Consider the following 18,650-nt stretch of genomic DNA (forward strand, 5'->3'; position numbering starts at 1 on the left):
TTTTCAGAGGCAGTAAATCACACAGGAGTTGATTGACCTAGAAGAGCTGGCAGATTTGAACCGTGTGCCTTTGGTTTGACAGTGCAATTCCTTAACACTAGGCCACCAGAGATGGGAGAGAGAGAGAGAATAGATAGAAAAAAAAGAACAAGAGCCAATATATCTTTACCTCTGAAGAGACCAGCCTATTGTTTTCCTCTTCCGGAGATGCTGTGTAGAGGCATTCAGAATGGTCCAGCATCTGACCTGTCATCATAGGCTGTCCTACAACACAGCCTCTAACAGAACTAGGCTGTCCCAAACCCCTGGTAATAGAATTGCTTACCTTTATACCAAGAAGGTTGGGCAAGCACCAAAATCTGCATGTGGTGTGTGCCCAGGCCAACTAACAGGATTCCATGCTGTGAGACCTAAAGATCTTGAGAGGTTGTCAAAACCAAAAATCCTGTCGGCAGAGCTTATGGTGGTTCCACATGTGCTGAGTGTGCATGGCAGGATCATGCAAGCTTTCCTTACTGAGGAGCAGAAAAGAGTTGTGAAAGTACTGAAGGCACAAAGTCAGAAAGCTAAATAAAAAAATGGCACTTCTTTAATAAAAGAATATGATTTGTTCTACTAGAAAAAATAAAGAGCCCAGCCTGAGACAGAACTCTATTGAATTTCTTTTACAGCCTCCTTGGCCCCCCAAGAACCTAGCGTCACCTTCCACTAATCACTATTCTGATTGAAGTGACCAGAGAATCAACTGTCATCACCTAAAATCTGAAAATGCAGGCAGGGAAGAGATGTGGGGGAAAGGTGCAGGCTGATGGAGTGTATTTGGGTAAAGAAGGTGAACCATTAAGGTTTCAGCGTAAATATAATCATATGTTTATTCTCAAAGGGGACAGAAGGGAACCAGCAGGACCCAGTGAGGGTGCTGCAACCATGGGTAGTATGTCAACACCGTCATACCCACCCACAGGCTCCAAGCGTTCAAGACAGTTGCAGGCACAGCGGACCCCAAGGCAGAGCCAGCAGCAGTAGTTGCAGCAGCGAAGAGAGCTCTGTCCCAGGTGTGCCATCAGCTATCACTCTCTGTATCCACCAGAAGTGGTCACTGACGTTGGTGTAGATGCCAGGTCGGTTGGGACGACCACAGCCCATACCCCAGCTCACAACTCCGATCTGATACCACACACTGCTCACTTCACAGACCAAGGGTCCACCGGAGTCACCCTGGGGAGCAGTATGTGTAAACTGGTGTGGGACCGGAAAGGGCAGTACAGAGTAAGGGGAGGGGCTGCACAGCAGACAGCTCAGCAACTCAGTCTCTGCATCTGAAAAGAGGCACAATGAGCCAGGCCTCCTGGCGCCAGCATGAAGCACAATTCTTGGGAAACCAGGAGCAATGGCTGATTTGGTTTCCAAACTCCAGGATGAGGGCAGGGCTGTGGAAGGACTGGGATGTCAGGGTTCAGAGGCTCTGGTAGAGATCAGGGGAGACACTTACAAAGCAGGCATCTCTGCCACCTTCTACTGCACCAGCACAAAGCAGGTCTCCAAAGATGGTCTTGAGAAAGTCGGGTTGTTCGAACATATGGTTACACACACTGGTGTTGATGATGGAGATCTGCACTTCTTGGAGGTTGTAGGTAGACACCAGAGCTGTTGGAAGGGCAGGAGACAGTGAGCTGAGACAAGCTGCAGGCTCCCCACGGGACCTGGGACAGGGCTCTCGTCACCTCACACAAGCCTCAGAACAAGCCAGGGCAGGCAGGCTGTTCTAGTTCTGCCCTGACCTGGTTTCCTGATCTGTAAACACAAGGACAGAAAGGAGCCCCCTGAGAGCACATGGAGGGGCCACAAGCTGGAGGTTGGAGGGTGAGGCCCAGCTGCAGGGGCCAGACCCATGACAGTGTCCTCTGGCTGTCCCCTGGCTCACACCCAATCATCCTTTTCAGCAGAAGCATATGCCAGCACTCCCACATTACCAGGGGCCTAGCTACCATGGAAGCTCCCTCAGGATGCAAAGTGACCTCAGAGAAGTCTCTTTCCTTCTCTGGGCCAACAGAACCTGGCTATCCTCCACTTACTAGTTCTGGTGCAATTCCCATAGCTCACTAAATCTCAATTTCATCATCTTAAAATGGGTATTGAAAAACCTTCCTTATCCAACCTCATGACAAAGTGATTTTTCAAGAGAAGCAAAGATAACTCTGCCCTGGCCCAGGTTCCAGAGCCCATAGCAACACCTGGCAGCAGAGTCAGCCGCCCTCTCCACCACCAGCAGCAGGCCACGTGCTCTGGCCAGAGCAAGAAGGGAGAGTTTGGTCTAAAAGTCCAAGAAAATAAGGTTAGTCTCCAAGCTGGGCCAAAGGGAGGCCCCCTGTCACCTGGCCACCTCGGTGGAGGCTGCTGGATCTAAAGTAGCTGAGCATGTGAACTCAGAGAGTATCTCTTCCCAGACCCGCCTGTCCCTCAGCCTACACTCGTTCTCCTGGATATTTCCCCAGCCGGTCACCCAGCAGTCAGTCCGGTTCTGGAACTCGAAGAAGGAGCTCAAAACACAGACAGGCTGGATGTGCTTCCTGTAGGTGACAGAGGAGGACAGCTTCAGCATGGCGAGGTCATAGTGTGAGGAGCCAAGAAAGTTAGGGTTCTGCACGATCTTCTCTATTTGGTAACGGTTCCTGTAGGCCCGCAGGTTCCAGAGGTATGTCACTGAGGACAGCTCGCCAAACTGGATGCTCCAAGGGAAGGTGGAGCTAGACCTGGCCAAGAAGGGCACAAGCGTCAGAGAAGCCACCCGGCTCGCCTGGGGCCTCTCCCTTGGAACATTTGGGGTTTGCACCACCTCCTTCTCCTGTGGCTTAGCCAGTCTGATTCAGAACCTGGAGCTGCAGGTGCCCAAGCAGGACGGTGGGCGGTGGGCATCGGCCCCAACAGAGGGATAAGTCCTCCCGGGACCCCAGTGAGAGGCACCCACACACTAGACTGTCCTTCATCTCTGGTGACTTCTTTCACACCTGTGGTCCCGGTGCCCATCATGTGGGATCAGGGACAGAGGGCCTAGTCGAGCAGGTCAGCTCTGGCTTAGTCATGGTTCAAAACTGCTGTCCATAGAGAATGGCGCAAGCACACAAAAGACGGCGCTGACCTTGCCACCCCCACACTCACCCTTCAAAGCAATGAGCAGCGGTCAGTGCCCAGCGGTGGTTGAGCAGACTCGCCCCGCAGACGTGGCTGCCCCAACGGCGCAGGCTGCCCTGCCAGGGCCAGCTCCCCAGCTGTGCCTCCAGGCCGCCCACTATGCGCGCAGGGGTCTCTCGATGTCCACAGGGAGCTGGTGGGGGAAGATGGACACGTGGCTGAGCTCGGGGGACAGCTACACTGGCCGCAGCATCCCAGTAAAGGACAGAAAGATTGCCCTGGAGCCCCCTTGGCCCCAACGCCCCGCTTCCGCCTGACCTTCACACCCTCGTCCTGACCATCACCTACTCGAGAGCATGGTCCGCTTTCCCGGACCTGCAAGGAGGGAGAGAGGAAAGGTGAGGGACCCCTCGCAGTGCCTTGGGAGCCCTGCCCCGAGGAGCGCGTGTCCCCGCCCTGACCTGTGGTCTCGGGTTGCCGGACCCCACCCGGCGACCCGGTGGACAGCGGGGTGGTCGGAGTGGTCGCACTCGATCCTAGCTCTGCCTGCGCCAGCAGCAGCCACAGCAACAGTGCACGCATAGCTCCTCACGCGGGCCTGGCGCCCCCTGGGATGAGGCCTCTGCACCCGCGAGCGCCCCCTGGGGGCGAGGGAGGGCGCGGAGGCCCAGGCCCACCCGTCCCAAGACCACCCCTCAAAAGGCGTCCCTTTCAGGCTCCCAGTGGGGCGAATCACGCCTGGTGACCCTCAGAAACGGCTCTCTCTGACGACTCCTCTCTTCTGTGGACACCCCAGGGCTTGGCTGCCCCCGTTCCTCTGGACAAGGGCCTGCCCACACCACACCGAGGACCCATCAAGCTCATGGCAAGTCCTTATTGGGTGCCCTTTGGGACCGTCTTCTGTGTCTGCTGCTGTAAAGAGAAAACCTTTTTAAGGGTTCTAGTGGGGAAGGTGGGAGCTCTGGTGACCTAGTGGTAAGAAACTGCATTACATTTCCAAAGGCATGCGGTTCAAAACCACCAAACGCTCCACAGGAGAAGGATGGACAGTCTCCTCCCATGCAATATACTGTCTCTGAAAATCCGCTGGAAGGTCAGCTATGGAGCGTCAGCTGTGGATCAATGCCAACTCGAGGGTACACCACAACGGGGAAGGTGAATTCCTGATTTTGTTGTGACAGCTTGACCTGGGAGAGGTCAGTTCCCACCAACTTGCCCTCTTACTGAGCCCATAGGAGGAGGGTGCATAGGTGTGTGGTGGGTGAGGAGGGGTCTTCTGGATGGGGGCAGAGGGGCTCAACATCCTTCTCCCTATACCAACTGAACTGATCACCTTGTATGGTGTCAAGTCTACTGGCGCATGATGGGGGATTGTCCTGGAGGTCTTTCCATGGAGGCTTGTAGGAGGGAAGACTCTGATTTCACGGGCAATGTGAGCCATGGGAAAGTGTGACCACTGAGACACTGCGAGAGGGAGAGCCAGACCTGAACCCAGAGGTGGCCCTGGACAGACCACCTGCCCCTCTTCCTGCCCTTGCTGGGGTAGAGGGGTACAGTGTGCCTGGCCTCTGTCTTCTAACAAATCTCCAGCCATTCAGGCTTCTCTTGAAAGAGTGGTGTCTAGATTCTGGGGAAGGAGGAGAGGAAAACAAGAAACCACAGGAAGCCCAGCCTGGTCCCAACCTGGTGCCATCAAGTCCAGGCTATGTGAGCCAGCAACACCTCCATCCCAAATCAGACTGTAGTTCTGCCCATGACCATAAGACTGACCCCAAACTCTGCCCATGACCCTAAGACTGATCCCATGTTTACTGATGACTCTGGCATTGATGCCAGCCCTGCCTGTGATAATGTATGGACTCCCAGCCATGTCCAGGATTGACCTCAGTCCTCACTATGACCCCAGACCCTCCAATCACCACAGGATTGGTCCCAGCCCTTCCTGAACCTGAGAACTTACCTTTCATCTGGTCATGACTTTGAGACTGACTTCCAGCCCTTCTTCTTCCCCATCCATGCAGTCTCTGAGCCCAGGCAGACCAGTGCCCCAGGCTGAGTAGCAACTAGGTAGCAAGAAGCCAGGGTCCATGGCTTAGCCCTCTGCTGGGTCAGGAAAGCACCAGCTGGGACTCAAAAGGAGTTCTTCTCCCAACTAAGGGCATCCCCCTTGGCGCCCCCTGCAAGGACAGGGATGCTGAGGAGGGTGAGCTTGGGCAAGTCCTAGAATACCCAGCCACCAGTGTCTGATAATTGCGGAGTGGAGTGGGGGTTGCTGTCAGCATCAGAGGACACTTATAAATAGGATCCCCTTCCCAGATGCAGGACCCCAGAGGAGCCTGTGGGCACACAGTACAGGGTGACTCTCCATTGGAGAAGGGAGTCCCCCAGGTACCATCTTTATTTGTTAGGTTAGGTTAGTGGACTTAAAGAAGAAATCAGAGAGAATGAGAGAAAGCTTAATGCAGCTTTATTAAAGGGGGGAAAGGGGAGCCCCCGGGTGAGTTCCTCATCCTGGAGAGGCAGAATGGGAAGTCACACTGTGAACTTACTGGGGAGGATTTTTATAAACAGAGTCTTTAGGGAGGGACAGTCCACTCTGATTTACAAGCCCCCTGCTAGCTTAGTCAGACAGGCAAGGCTGTTTTATCTTCAACAAGCAAGGCCATCAGCATTTGAGTTCTGAATTCTTCATTCTTCTCTTTGGCCCTCTTTGCCCAGACTAACATTATTGTTCCAAAACAAACAGTTCTGCAAGGGTGAAGACACCAGCCTCATGGGTTGGAAACTGGTTCTGAGAGTCCTAGAAGCCCCATCCCCACTCCCACTCCTGCATCCCTGAGGGGTGGGAGACCAGGAGAGGTTGCCAAGTGGGTATTGGTGTTGAGCAAGGAGCAGGAAGGAAGAGCTTCCCTAAGGAATAGGTGGGTGGAGGAATCGGCAAGCTTGGGATATGGGCTAGCCAAGCAGTCCCTGAAGCAGCAACGGGGCAAAGAGGAGGATGGACGTCCAGCTTGGAGAGAAGTTTGCAGAATTATGACCTGAGTTTCCTATGGTGTTTCTGATCCACGTTGTGTAGAAGCTCACGTTAGTATAAATGCCAGGCTTCTTGGGGAGGCCACAGCCAAACCCCCAGCTCACCACTCCAGCCTGAGCCCAGAGGCCACCAATCTCACAGACCAGAGGCCCTCCGGAATCACCCTGGAAAGAAAAAGGAGCAGGTGGTAGAGAAGCTGCAGGAATTGGGCCACTGGAGTCAGCTGCCTCCTTATGAATTGGAACAAGGGTCACAGCTGACCACCACTTAGGAGGATCAAAGGGTCAGGTGGCCCTGGAAGGTGGCAGGAGTGACTGGTCTGGGACTTAAGGGAGGTGGACCCTGGCTGATGGAACAAACATGGAACAGGCAGTCTGTTCTCAAAATAGAGTATTAACACCCATCCGCCCAAGAAGTTATTACCGGGGAGTGGACTCTGGACCCTGCAGGACTGAGCAGAACTGCCCCTGAGCGTTTCCAAGGCCACAAATCTTAACAGAAACAGACGACCACATCTGTCTTCCTGGGAGCTGAAGGCAGACTCAAAGCATTGACCTTTCAGTTAGTAGCTGAACGTTTACTCACTGCACCACCAGGGCTCCTTTGAAGCAGGAAGAGGGATGTGACAACCTCACAGCTCAAGTTGGTGAAAATAGCAGGGAAGTGGTCTGTCCCTGAATCTCTACTTTTCATGCTTAAAGTCTTTCCAAGCAGGAGTGGCATGTACTTCCTAAACAACATGCCTCTGGAAATGCTATGAATTTTGAGAAACAATGATAGGCTTCAAGTCTTTTGTTCATAGGGTCACTATGAATCGTGCTTGACTGCTTGACTCATGACAATCAACAACAACAACAATATGTGAATTAAAAAAAAAAAGAAAGAAAGGAATATCCCCCGTAGAAATATTTCTTCCACTGTTTTCAGACATGAGAAAAAATAACAAGTGATTATAGACTTTGATTCCAAAAACAATGTAAATTAGGAGTGATAGGTCAGCAAAAAAACGGGAAGACCCTCAGTCACATGGATTGGCAGAGTGACTGCAAACTGGACTCAGGACAGCAGAGGTTGTAAGGACGGCACAGGGCTGGGCAGAACCTCAGCCTTCAGCACGCATGCAGCTGGCTACGTCAGAACCGGCTCACCAGCCCCCAGCAGCAGCATGTGTGACCCATTCACAAGGTTGAACCTTTAAAACACTAAATGAAACAATGAATCTATAAAATTTCTCATGGTGCTGCCAATTGGCCCACTGGTGAACACTCTAAAAAGGTCCCTGACGGCAGATTTTCCCGATACAACAGGTCTCTTGAATCTTGACCAAGGGTGTTGATTGTGGATTCAAGTAAAATGAAACCTTTGACAACTTCAGTCTTTTCTTCATCTATCATGATGTGGCCTATCGGTCCAGTGGTGAGAATGTTTTCTTAATGTTGAGATATAATTCCTATTGAAGACTGCACTTCTTCAGTAACTGCTTCAAGTCTTCTCCACTTTCTGCAAGCAAGGTTGGGACATCTGCATAATGCAAATTGCTGATAACTCTTCTTCCAATCTTGATGGCACATTCTTCTTCATATAGTCCAGGTTCTCAAATGATTTGCTCAGCATACAGATTGAATAGAGAAAATACAGCCCTGACTCACACCCTTCTTGATTTTAAATTATGCAGTGTTCACTTGTTCTGATCAGTCAACTAGTTCTTAGTTTATTTATAGGTTTTGCATGAGCCCAGTGAAGTGTTCTTGGATTTCATTCTTCTCACTGTTAGTTATACTTGATTATGACTCATACAGTCAAATGCCTTTGTCAAATCAATAATACACAAGTAAATATCTTTCTGGTATTCTTTGCTTTTGGCCAAGATCCATTGACTTCAGCAATGATATATCTTATGCTGTAGCACAATCCACCTTGAATTGCTGGCAGTTCCTTGTCAATATGCTGTTCAAGTAAGATTTTACTTGCAGTACCATCAACAAACAAGTGGATAGAGAAGCTCTGGTACATTCACACAATGGAATACTATGCAGCATTGAAAAACAAGGAACTCATGAAATATACAAAATGGGTGACCCTGGAGGACACTATGCTGGGTGAAAAATCTCAGTCACAAAAGGACAAATGTTGCATAGGGCCGCTGTTGTAAAATGGGACTGACATAGGGGTTGAGGGAAGACAGAGAAGGAGGGGATTAATAATGTGTACTGCATTGAAACAGATGAACTGTTTAAAAGGGATATAGGATTGGGTATTATTGTCATGATAGGAGTCCAGAATGAAGGCTTCACAGTGGAGTGACTTGGCGGGAGGGATTGCATAACAATGAAAGAGTTTTTTTTTTACTTTTCGAGGAGAAGAGTGAATTGGGGGGAGGAGGTGGGCAGGGAGAAAAGTGCAACAATGAATGACTGGAAATCCTAAGTCTCTTTCATTAAAATTCATTAAAAAATATTTTACTTGCATTAATGATATTGTTTGATAATTTCTGCATTCTATTGGATCACTATTTTAAAAATAGGAACAAATGCGGATCTTTTCCAATTAATTGGCCAGATAGATATCTTCCAAATTTCTTGGCATAGGCTAGTAAGCATGTCCAGGGCTGTTTCTGTTTCCTGAAGCATCTCAATTGGTATTCTATCAGTTCCTTGGGTTTTGTGGGGTTCCCCCCCAAAAAAGCCTTTAATACAGCTTAGACTTCTTCCTTCAGTGCTGTTAGTTCTTGATCATATGCAACTTCCTGAAAAGTTTCCATGTCAGCAAATTCTTTTTGGTACAATGACTCTGTGCTCTTCCCATCAGCTTTTGATGCTTTCTGCATCATTCAGATGTTTCAGTGTTGCAGCTCACCACTAAAATGTAAGTTCTTTCCACTTGAGAAATGTAGAGCGTGTTTTCTGACTCCAGCTGTTTGCGCAATTTTTAACAATATTTTGTCTGTCTTCTTGAGATGTCTTTGAAAATTTTTGCTCATCTCTCTTCATCATTCCCCCCCCCCAAGTTTTGGTTTCTTTGCATTCTAGTCTAGATTCAGAGTCTCTTCTGACCTCTATTTTAGTCTTTATCCCCTATTTTTGTCATGGCCTTTTCCTTTCTTAATAAATCATGTTTTTTATGTTATCCCATCTCATCTGGTATTCGGTCATTAGTGTTCAGTGCATTAAACCTATTCTTGAGATGGTTTTTAAATTCAGTTGAGATACACTCAAGGTTGTGTTTTGGTTCTTGTGGACTTGTTTCCTTTTGCTCTCCTTCAATTTGAAATTGTATGTGAGTAGTTGATGGTCTGTTCCACAGTGAGATTCTGGCCTGTTTTGTCTGCAGATATCAAGCTTCTCTACTATCCCTTTCCATAGATGTGGTCAAGCTGATTCTTATTAGTCCATCAAGTGACTTCCAGGTCACCATTGTATTTTTTTTAAATGCTTTGCAATGAATAAATTATTGACTGTGTAAAACTCTACCATGCAATCTCCAATCTCATATCTCTCATCAAGGCCATATTTTCCAACTGTCAGTGCTTCTTATTTCCAACTTTTGTTGAATTCTAGCATGCATTTTACAGCCTCTGAAAAATCACTAGAGGGTCAGTCAGTAGATTCAAACTTGATGGCAATGAGTTCATAAAAATAATTTTGAGGCCAAAATAAATTTTTTAAACCCCCAACTTTAGGGTGTTGCATGCTCTGACAGTATTTCTATGATACCTGAAATGGAGGGTCCCTTGGTCTTACATATGTTTAATGTGCTCAACTGATCCTTGTAGGGTCACTTAGAGAAACCTCAGAAGAAAGAGCTCGTGATCTGCTTCTGAAAAATCAGTCCTTGAAAATCCCATGACTGTCTATGTGGGACCACACTGACACCAGCCACTGGGAAGGTTAGAGAGGAACTTTAAGGAGCAACTAGTTGATGTGAATGGAAGAGGAACACCTCAAAGGAGGTGCACCACTGAATGATGTGGGGAGAAATCACTGAACTGCTGCATATTTTGCTGTGGGTATACTCAACAGTGAAAAAATATGTGACTAAAAAACACCAAAAACAAGTGTGGGCTGCATTTCTGCTCTGCCCTTTGTGAGATCCCTGGAAATCAGAGTTGGCTTGATGGTAAACAGGATCTAAATGGGAAGAAGGATCCAGGAGTATTTCCTTCTTTCTTGAATGGACCCTTGTTTAAAGGGATGCTACCCTCCTCTGCCTTCGGGCCCCAGGGTGGTTGGGATTCCCATGCTCACCCCACAGGCATCCTTCTTGCCTTCCTCGAAGCCAGCACAGAGCATGTCATCTTGGATGATCATTCCCTGGTTGAGGCTGGAGCCTTCCTGGTAGTAGTTCTCGCAGGTCTGTCTGTCAATGATGGGCACGGCAAGCTCCTTCAGGGTGAAAGGTGGTGGAAGAGCTGGGTAGGTGCAGAGAACAGCCTCAGATGGTGGCCAGAGCTTGAGGCAGTCTCCTCCCTGCCCTGCTGTGCTGCTTCTACTTCCCCCTACCCAGATGGGACCTCACGCTGCACCCATGATCTCCTGTTAACTATACCAACATGACAGAATCCAAGGCTCAGAGGGACCAGATGGGAAATGGTGTGAAACCATAGCAAGATGAAGTCATAAATACACCAAATGTCACTGCCTTGTTCACTTAGAATGGTTTAGTTTATGTTATGTGAATCACATCTCAATTTTTCACAAATCAGAAGAACTGGATGTTGTTCAACTATCACTGCTGACCCTTCTAAATGAGATCACAGGAAAGTGTCTGAGGCAGAGCAGGAGAAAAACATGGACCAAACCTCAAAATCATAAAAATGACCTGACCGGCTAACAGACTGGGGAAAAGTATTTGGTAATGACATGTCAGATAAGGGATTTATATCTAGAATTTTTGAAACACTCGAGCACCACACAAGATAAAGGTAAACAACCCAATTTAAAAATGGGCACAGGATATGAACAGACACTTCACCAAAGAAGACATTCAGATGGCACACAAACACATGAAGAAATGTTCAAAATCCTTAGCTCTAAGAGAGATGCAAATCAAAACAACTATGAGATATCATCTCATTGAGTAAGAATAGCAAAATTTAACAGAACAAGAAATAACAAATGCTGGCTAGGTTGTGGAGAAACTGGAACCCTTATTCACTGTTGGTGGGAGTGTAAAATGGTGCAACCACTATTGGAAGGCAGTATAGTGCTTTCTCAAAAAGTTGCAAATAGAAAAACCATTTTACCCAGCTATTCCACTACTGGGAATATACCCCAAAGAGACCATACCTGCCACCCAAGCACATAAATGCACACCCATATTTATCACAGCTTTGTTCACAACAGCAAGGAGTTGGGAACAACCCAAGTGCTCATCAACAAACGAATGGATAGAGAAGCTGTGGTATATTCGCACAATGCTGAATACTATCCTGCTTTGAAAAACAAAGAACTCATGAAATATCACACAAAATGGGTGACCCTGGAGGACATTATGCTGTGTGAAATATCTCAGTCACAAAGGGACAAATACAGCATAATGTCACTGTTGTAAAACAAGAGTGACTGACATCGGGGTTGGGGGAGACTGAAAAAGAGGGGATAAATTATATATGTTGCATTGAAACAGATGAGATAGAGAACTGTTTAAAAGGGATATATGATTAGGTATTATTGTCATGACAGAACTTCAGAACGAAGGCTGCATAGTGGAGTGGACTTGGGGGAGGGATTGTGTATAACAATGAAATAATTTTTCTTTTACTTTTCAAGAAGAGTAAACTGGGTGGGGGAGGGTTGGGTAGGGAGAAAAGTCCAGCAATGAATGAAAATCCAAAGTCTCTGTAACCTTTCATTAAAATTAATAATAATCAAAAAATTTAAAAACTCTAAAAAAAAAAAAAGATGACCAGCCTAACAGAGGCTGATTGGACCTCCAAGACTTTATGCTTCTGGGAGCCTGGCATTAAACTTACCCCTGTAGTTCCACTGTCAACAACAGAGGGACTTAAAAGGTAATCAGTAACACCTAAAGGATACTCACTCCAAGAACACCCACCAAGTATGGTAAAAGGGCTGGTTGGCTGGCTGGAGATGGAAATCATCTAAAAATTTTTTTTTAATTTTTAATGGCAATGAATGTCTGCCTTGAGAATTATGCTCTTCTAAGAATTATCTCTGTTGGAACAACTGAAAAGAGTAGATTAGAACCTTAGGGAGCAGGGAGTTGACACTAATAGGAGAGGAAGTCTCAGACAAGGAGATGAGGAAGGCCAGCTTGTACATAAAACAGAATAAATAGCACTGAACTGTGTGTGGAGAAAGTGTTGAATTGGTGTATGTTCTGCTACATATATTCTCAGCAACAACAGCAAAAATTAAAGAGAAAAAACACCACCCAGTGGTACACCATTATACTTTGACACACATGGGTAACCACAAATCAGGTTCCGTAAATCACTCATGGCGATCACAAACTGACTTGACAGCAAAAAACCTCAAACACCCTTAGGAAGATGTTCAGGTTAACACCACCATCTACCATGGCATTGATCCCAAGCCCTAGGATAGGACAGAAAAGAGTGAGCCCACAGGCTTTTCGTGGATGTAAATCTTTATAGAAGCTGAAGCTGACTACCCCTCTCTCTCCCTCAAAGCAGCTAGTGGATTAGAATCAATAATCATTTGGTTAGCAGCTGAGTGCCTTAACCACTGCTCTACATTGGCTTCCTTCTTGGACTCAAGCTTCTCCCTAGCACCTGTGCATGAGTCGTTGGGGCACGACTCTGGCTGCCTGTCTGTGGATGGGACTCTGCCCTTCTCCGTTCCCCAGGCTGAGTGTTCACAAACATGAGTGAGGATAGTGAGGGTGCTGGGGTGACAAGTACACACACTCGCCAGTACTCCGCCCTCCCTTGCTTCTTCCCTCCCTCTAGCCCAGCTTGGTCATAAGTCCTGGGACACACCCTTTCTTCACCCTCTTTAGTGAAGGTGGCTTTCAGGAGGGAACCCTCAGTTGTCAGAGGAAGCCAAGTCTCAGCAGATGAGGGAGGTCACACTGTCCATTCTCTGAACTGGCACTCGAGCCCTGGGGTCAATCTCTTCCATTGGTGGGGATGAGACAAGGAAGGGACAGGCCAGAGGGCTGCCTCCTCCCTCAACCTTCTTGGTCTGGGATTCCTAACTAGAGATTGCAGATCTGGCATCACTACGTAAGACCCACTATGACTGGACACGGGCTGTGTGTGGACTGACCTGTGAATTACTTAGTCATGTAAACAGCTCTGGCACCAGCTAATCCAAGTAGACCTAGGCAAGCCAGCATTCTATGGACATGATCCTTCAGGGGACAGGACCTAGGTCTTAGAAGGGAGGGGTTCTAGGTTAGTGGGCTGCTCTTTCTATTCTATGGAATCCTATATCTCAAGGACTGACGAGGGAGATGCTGCTGGTCAGCACTGCTCCTCCTTTACTCCCCAATCCTCCCACCAACACCTCCCCGCTCCTTACGAATATTTTCGCCAATGGTCCCCCAGCCGGTAACATAGCACCATGTGTCAGGACCCAGGGGGTCTCCAGGTTTGGGAAGGCAGATTGGAAGGACGAGGTCAGTGAAGCTGACACGTCTGTCCAGCTGAATTAGGGCGATGTCCCCCATGCCATGCTCCTCGGTGTAGCTGAATTGTGGGTGTAGGATGAATTGGGCCACAGTGCGCAGCTCTCCTGGCTCGTTAGCCGTAGGATAGGAGGAGATGGAACCCAGCAGCACAGAGTAGGCGGACAATGGCTGGTTTCTAGGTATGAGGAAGGACAGGTGTTAGTGAAGGCCAGCACTGTGTGGGTCATGCCACTAAGAAATTGTTGAGTGGGAGGAGTTGGAGGGGTGGCAGCAAGGTGTGGACAGGGCCCAAATTCTCCCAAGTTTACAGGCATGGGGAAGGGGTGCCCCTTGTCTTGGGTCCAGTAAGCAGGGTATTTGATACTCAAGTGTGAAGGCTTTTGGTGTGTAGGGAACATGCTGGTAAATGTTTAGTGTAATGTGGCCATGATTCTCTGCAAAATGTGTTGGAATGAAACAAGATGTAAATATATATGATGACACTCAGTGGCCTAGTAGATGGGGAGCTGCATTGCCAACTCAAAGGTGCACAGTTTGAATCTACTACCTGCAGGTCCTCAGGAGAAAGATGAGCAATCTCCTCCTGAGTGATATGAAAACCCACTGGAGGGTCAGTTGTGAGTTGGCTCTGAGTCAACACCAATGAGTGAGTGAGTGTATGATAAAGGGGAAGCCTCTTCAGGGATGTGGCCTGCACTGAATATATGCATGAATGCCTCTGAATGAAGCAGCAGTAAAGAAATCAAATGTACTTCACTGGGCAAATCTGCTCACTCTGACTTCTTTGAAATGCTAAGGAACAAGGGTTCCACTTTAAAGACTAAGATGCACCTGAGCCAAGCTATGGTATTTTCAATTACTTCATATGCGTGTGAAAGTTGGAAAATGTATAAGGAAGATGGGGGGAAATTGATACCTTTAAATTATGGTATTGGCAAAAAATATTGAATATCCTGTAAGTTGACAAAAGAACAGCCAAATCTGCGACAGAAGAGCAGCTGAGAATGTCCTTAGAGGCAAGGACACGGAATTTGAATCCTGCTCTGACTTTTCACCTCCAGACTCAAACCAGCACCCACTTTATTTGTCAATCCTGAAATGGTCAGTCAGTGAAGCCTACTGTCTGTCACCCTGTCGGCCAACCCTGGACCGGTCGGCCAAACTTAGACTCATCAGCCTTGCAGACACCTCCCTCCTGACATCTGACCTGCAGTCCTGCCATAAGCACACAAATCCTTTCCTTGAAACAAAACTCTTTCTGTAGACCCAGTGTCGTCAGGTCAGTTCTGACTCGTAATGACTTTCCATCTGATGTCTAAGCCTGAAAATGTCTATTGCAGGAGACTGTCCCTCCTTCTCTTGTGGAGTGGCTGATGGATTTGAACCACCAAACACTGGATAAGCGTTAGGGCTTGATGGCTCTCTGAGAGAGAGAGAGAAAGAGAAACAGAGAGCAAGCTTTCTTGGAGAGCAAGCTTCCTCAGAGAGCAAGCTTCCTTGGACTTGCTCCTCTGGAGAACCTGGCCTAAGGCAGGAATCATTTTTCAGGTGGTGGAGTGCATGTCTGGGATGGACGGTCTCACCCCTCATTCTCTCTCCCCACACCACACTTGGCCTGGGGCAGAGGCCATCGTGAGTGGACAGGTGTAACCCAGGAGAGGGAGTTTCCCTGCATCTCATCTGAGGGGGTAGATTGGGAGGACTGTCATTCCAGTCCCACAATGCAAGTGTTGGGGGCTGGAGAAAGGAGCACCCACCAACCCCAGCTCCCCGGCATCCCCCAAGGTACTTACTGGCTGAAGCAGTGGGCAGCAGTCAGCACCCAGTCCTCAGCGATCAGGGAGCCTCCGCACACGTGAGTCGTATACTCCTGGATGCTGACCTGCCATGGCCACTGGCCAGACTTGGCGTCCTGCCCTAACAGGATGCGACTGGAGGGACTTGGCCGCCCACACACTGCGGGGAGAGTCTCTGAGTCCTTCTGTAGGCCCCCCAGACCCACCCATCTTCTCCACTACTTCACAGGTAAGAGGCTGGGCATGCGAGGTGGCCTGTGTGGGGTGGACTAGTTGATCAGCCAAGCATGATGGGCAGAGACAGGCCTGAGCAGTGAGGACTGGACACAGCAGAGAATGAGTGACAACTCTCTGGAGCCTTGTGGGACCTCCCAACGGCTGCCCTCGGGTCCTTGTGGAGAGCCAGGAGGTGAGGAGATCTGAGTCTAAGCCATACCCTTGTGTCCAGGCCCCCCAGGGTTGGGTTAAACCCCACCCTGGTTCCAGCTCCTATTGTTTTCATCAGCAGTAGCCACTGAGTTGCTTCCCCACACACCACAGAGTACAACTACCCCTTGGGTTTTTGAGGCTCCAAATTTTTGTGGGAGCAGTTTGGCAGACCTTTCTTCTTGAGAGCTGCTGGTGAATTTGACTACCCGGCCGTTGGCTCAGCAACTGAGCTCTTAAACTTTGTACCACTAGGGCCTCTTACCTGCCACTACCTACCCATGCACCCAGGCTGCCTGCCTCCTGCACACATACCCTCATGCAGCACATCCATGAATTTGTCCTACCTGCCTCCAGCGATATCTCCGGGGCACTGGAGAGGTCAGCCAGGAGAACCTGAGGGGTCTCGTTCCCCTGCAGATCTCCGGGGAGGAGAGCCAGAAGGATGGCCAGGAGAGCCAGCTCCATGGCGTCTTTGGGCTGCCACTTCCGGATTGGCTCTTGGGGTCAGAGTTCTCGGGCTGTGCAGGACTGAGGTGAACAACTGCAGCTCGCCCTGGGTGGGGCCGAGGGAGGAGAATCTGGGAGGCCTGAGCAGCTTCTCAGTACACAGGACCCAGCCTTTCTCTGGCCAAACCATCAGGTCCTGCCCAGCTTGAAAGTGAAGCACCCACAGTCCCATGGTGGCTGGCTGCACACTATACACTGGCATTGTGCCCCCACAGAATTGAGACCTCCTGCCAGACGACTTGTCCATGACTCTGCAGGTGCAGACCTACCCACTGCCTTCTTAGGCAGGACTTCTCACTCTTGGCACTGCTGGCATCCTGGGGTGGGCTGGGGCTGTCACTATGCCCCATGGGACAATAAGTGGTACCCGTGGCCTCCACAGACCAGGTGTCCCTAGCACCCCTCTCTGGATCTCACAAAGTGCCTTCAAGTCGATTATAACTCATATGAATCTTGCTGGACAGAGAACTGCCCTGCAGGGTTTCCAAGGGTGTAATCTTCACCAGAGCACACTGCCACGTCTTCAAACCCTTGACCTTTAGGTTAACAGCCCACCATTTGGCCTACAGCAACACCGGGGCTCCTTCACATAGGCACATAGCCAAGTAAATCGACTTGGCCCTCTGGAAGGGATGACAGGGGATAGAAATGGAACTGGGATTGCCTGATGAGGAGAACCTTTGCTGAGCACACCTTCCACCTCACCAGTCACCCCTCAACGTGGGCTCTGGGTGTCGCAGGATGGGCCAAGGTGCCTAGTGGAATCAAGACTCATTACTTAAGGCAGCAGCAGCTCGAGGAAGGAACTCTGGTGATACGAGTTAAGTGCTTGGCTAACAGACCAAAGAGCAGCCACTGGGCAACTGCTCCAGAGAAGAACATGCCCATCAGCCAACGTAGAGTTCATACCCTGGGAGAGCACCTTCTCACAGGAATCACCATGAGTAGGAATGGATTTGATGACATCCATCAACATCTTACGTAGCCGGTGGTTGCCCCAGATTCCAAAAAGAATAATTCGTACCCCAGGGATGTGTCCTGTCTCCATACGTTTTCAACCTGTATGCAGAACAGATTATCCAGGAGGCTGGGCTCTATGAGGAGAAATGTGGGGTCAAGATTGGTGGAAGATTCATCAACAATCTGTGTTATGCAGATGATACACCCTGCTTGCTGAAACTGAGGAGGACCTGAAGCACTTGGTACAGAGGGTCAAGGACTGTGGCCTCCAATATAGACTGAGACTCAATGTCAAGAAGACAAAGATTCTCACCACTGGACCAATTGGCAGCAACAGGATGAATGTTGAAGAGATTGAGATTGTTCACAGCTTTAATTTGCTTGGCTCCACAATCAACACTCTCGACACCAGTAGCCAGGAAATTAAAAGACGTATTGCGATATGAAAGTCTGCTGTTAGGGACCTCTCCAAAGTACTGAAGAAGAGCAATGGTGTCTCTCTGGAGACTAAGGTGCATCTGATACAGGCCATGGTCTTTGCAATAACTTATTTTCCATCAGAGAGTTGGACAGTGACTAAGGAGGATAGAAGGAGAATTGATGCCTTTGAGCTGTGGTACTGGAAAAGAGTATTGAGAGTACCATGGACTGCTAGGAAAACAAACAGATTCATCCTGAAAAGTGTGAAACCGGGCGGCTCCTTGGAGGCAAGCATTCTGAGGCTCCGTCTAACATACTTTGGACATGTTGTAAGGAGGGACCAATCCTTGGAGAGGGACATCATGCTTGGTAGGGTGGAGTGACAGCGCAGGAAGGGAAGGCCCTCTATGAGGTGGATTGATTCAGTGACTGGGGTAATTGGGAAGGGTGTATCGGAAGACAATGTGATTGGCACAGGACAGAGCAGAGTTTAGGGCTGTTGTACATAGGCTCACTATGAGTCGCAAGTGACTCGATGGCACATAACAACAAGAACAATAACTAGTTTATTTACAAAATTCAAATACAAATTTAAACAAATTCTTCCATTTCCCTCACAAAGCCCCCCATCAAATTGTACAACTCGATGATTAATCTCTTCCTCCCCGTGCACCTTTGACTTTGATTTCATACCACCTGAATTTCAGAATCATCTCAGGAAGAGGTTTGAGGCCTTGAACACTAATGAGCGAAGACCA

General features: G+C 48.7%; 2 protein-coding genes and 1 pseudogene across 2 annotated transcripts; 1 reads left to right on the forward strand and 2 right to left on the reverse strand.

Annotated features, from left to right (window-relative positions):
- Nucleotides 1-229: 229 nt before the first annotated feature.
- Nucleotides 230-574, forward strand: LOC102845580 (annotated as a pseudogene).
- A 401-nt stretch (nucleotides 575-975) lies between these two features.
- Nucleotides 976-3,714, reverse strand: PRSS21 (protease, serine, 21 (testisin)). The gene is made up of 6 exons (XM_006903231.1): nucleotides 3,594-3,714; nucleotides 3,481-3,507; nucleotides 3,160-3,325; nucleotides 2,470-2,753; nucleotides 1,493-1,647; nucleotides 976-1,218 (listed from the first exon to the last, which is right to left on the reverse strand). The coding sequence occupies exons 1-6, from the start codon at nucleotides 3,712-3,714 to the stop codon at nucleotides 976-978; spliced, it is 996 nt and encodes a 331-aa protein (XP_006903293.1).
- Nucleotides 3,715-6,087: 2,373 nt separating this feature from the next.
- Nucleotides 6,088-16,470, reverse strand: LOC102846401 (serine protease 33-like). The gene is made up of 5 exons (XM_006903232.1): nucleotides 16,350-16,470; nucleotides 15,574-15,736; nucleotides 13,672-13,955; nucleotides 10,411-10,574; nucleotides 6,088-6,330 (listed from the first exon to the last, which is right to left on the reverse strand). The coding sequence occupies exons 1-5, from the start codon at nucleotides 16,468-16,470 to the stop codon at nucleotides 6,088-6,090; spliced, it is 975 nt and encodes a 324-aa protein (XP_006903294.1).
- Nucleotides 16,471-18,650: the final 2,180 nt, after the last annotated feature.

Source organism: Elephantulus edwardii, unplaced genomic scaffold, assembly GCF_000299155.1.
Source record: "Elephantulus edwardii isolate Elephantulus edwardi_28Jun2011 unplaced genomic scaffold, EleEdw1.0 scaffold00545, whole genome shotgun sequence".
NCBI classification, from domain to species: domain Eukaryota; kingdom Metazoa; phylum Chordata; class Mammalia; order Macroscelidea; family Macroscelididae; genus Elephantulus; species Elephantulus edwardii.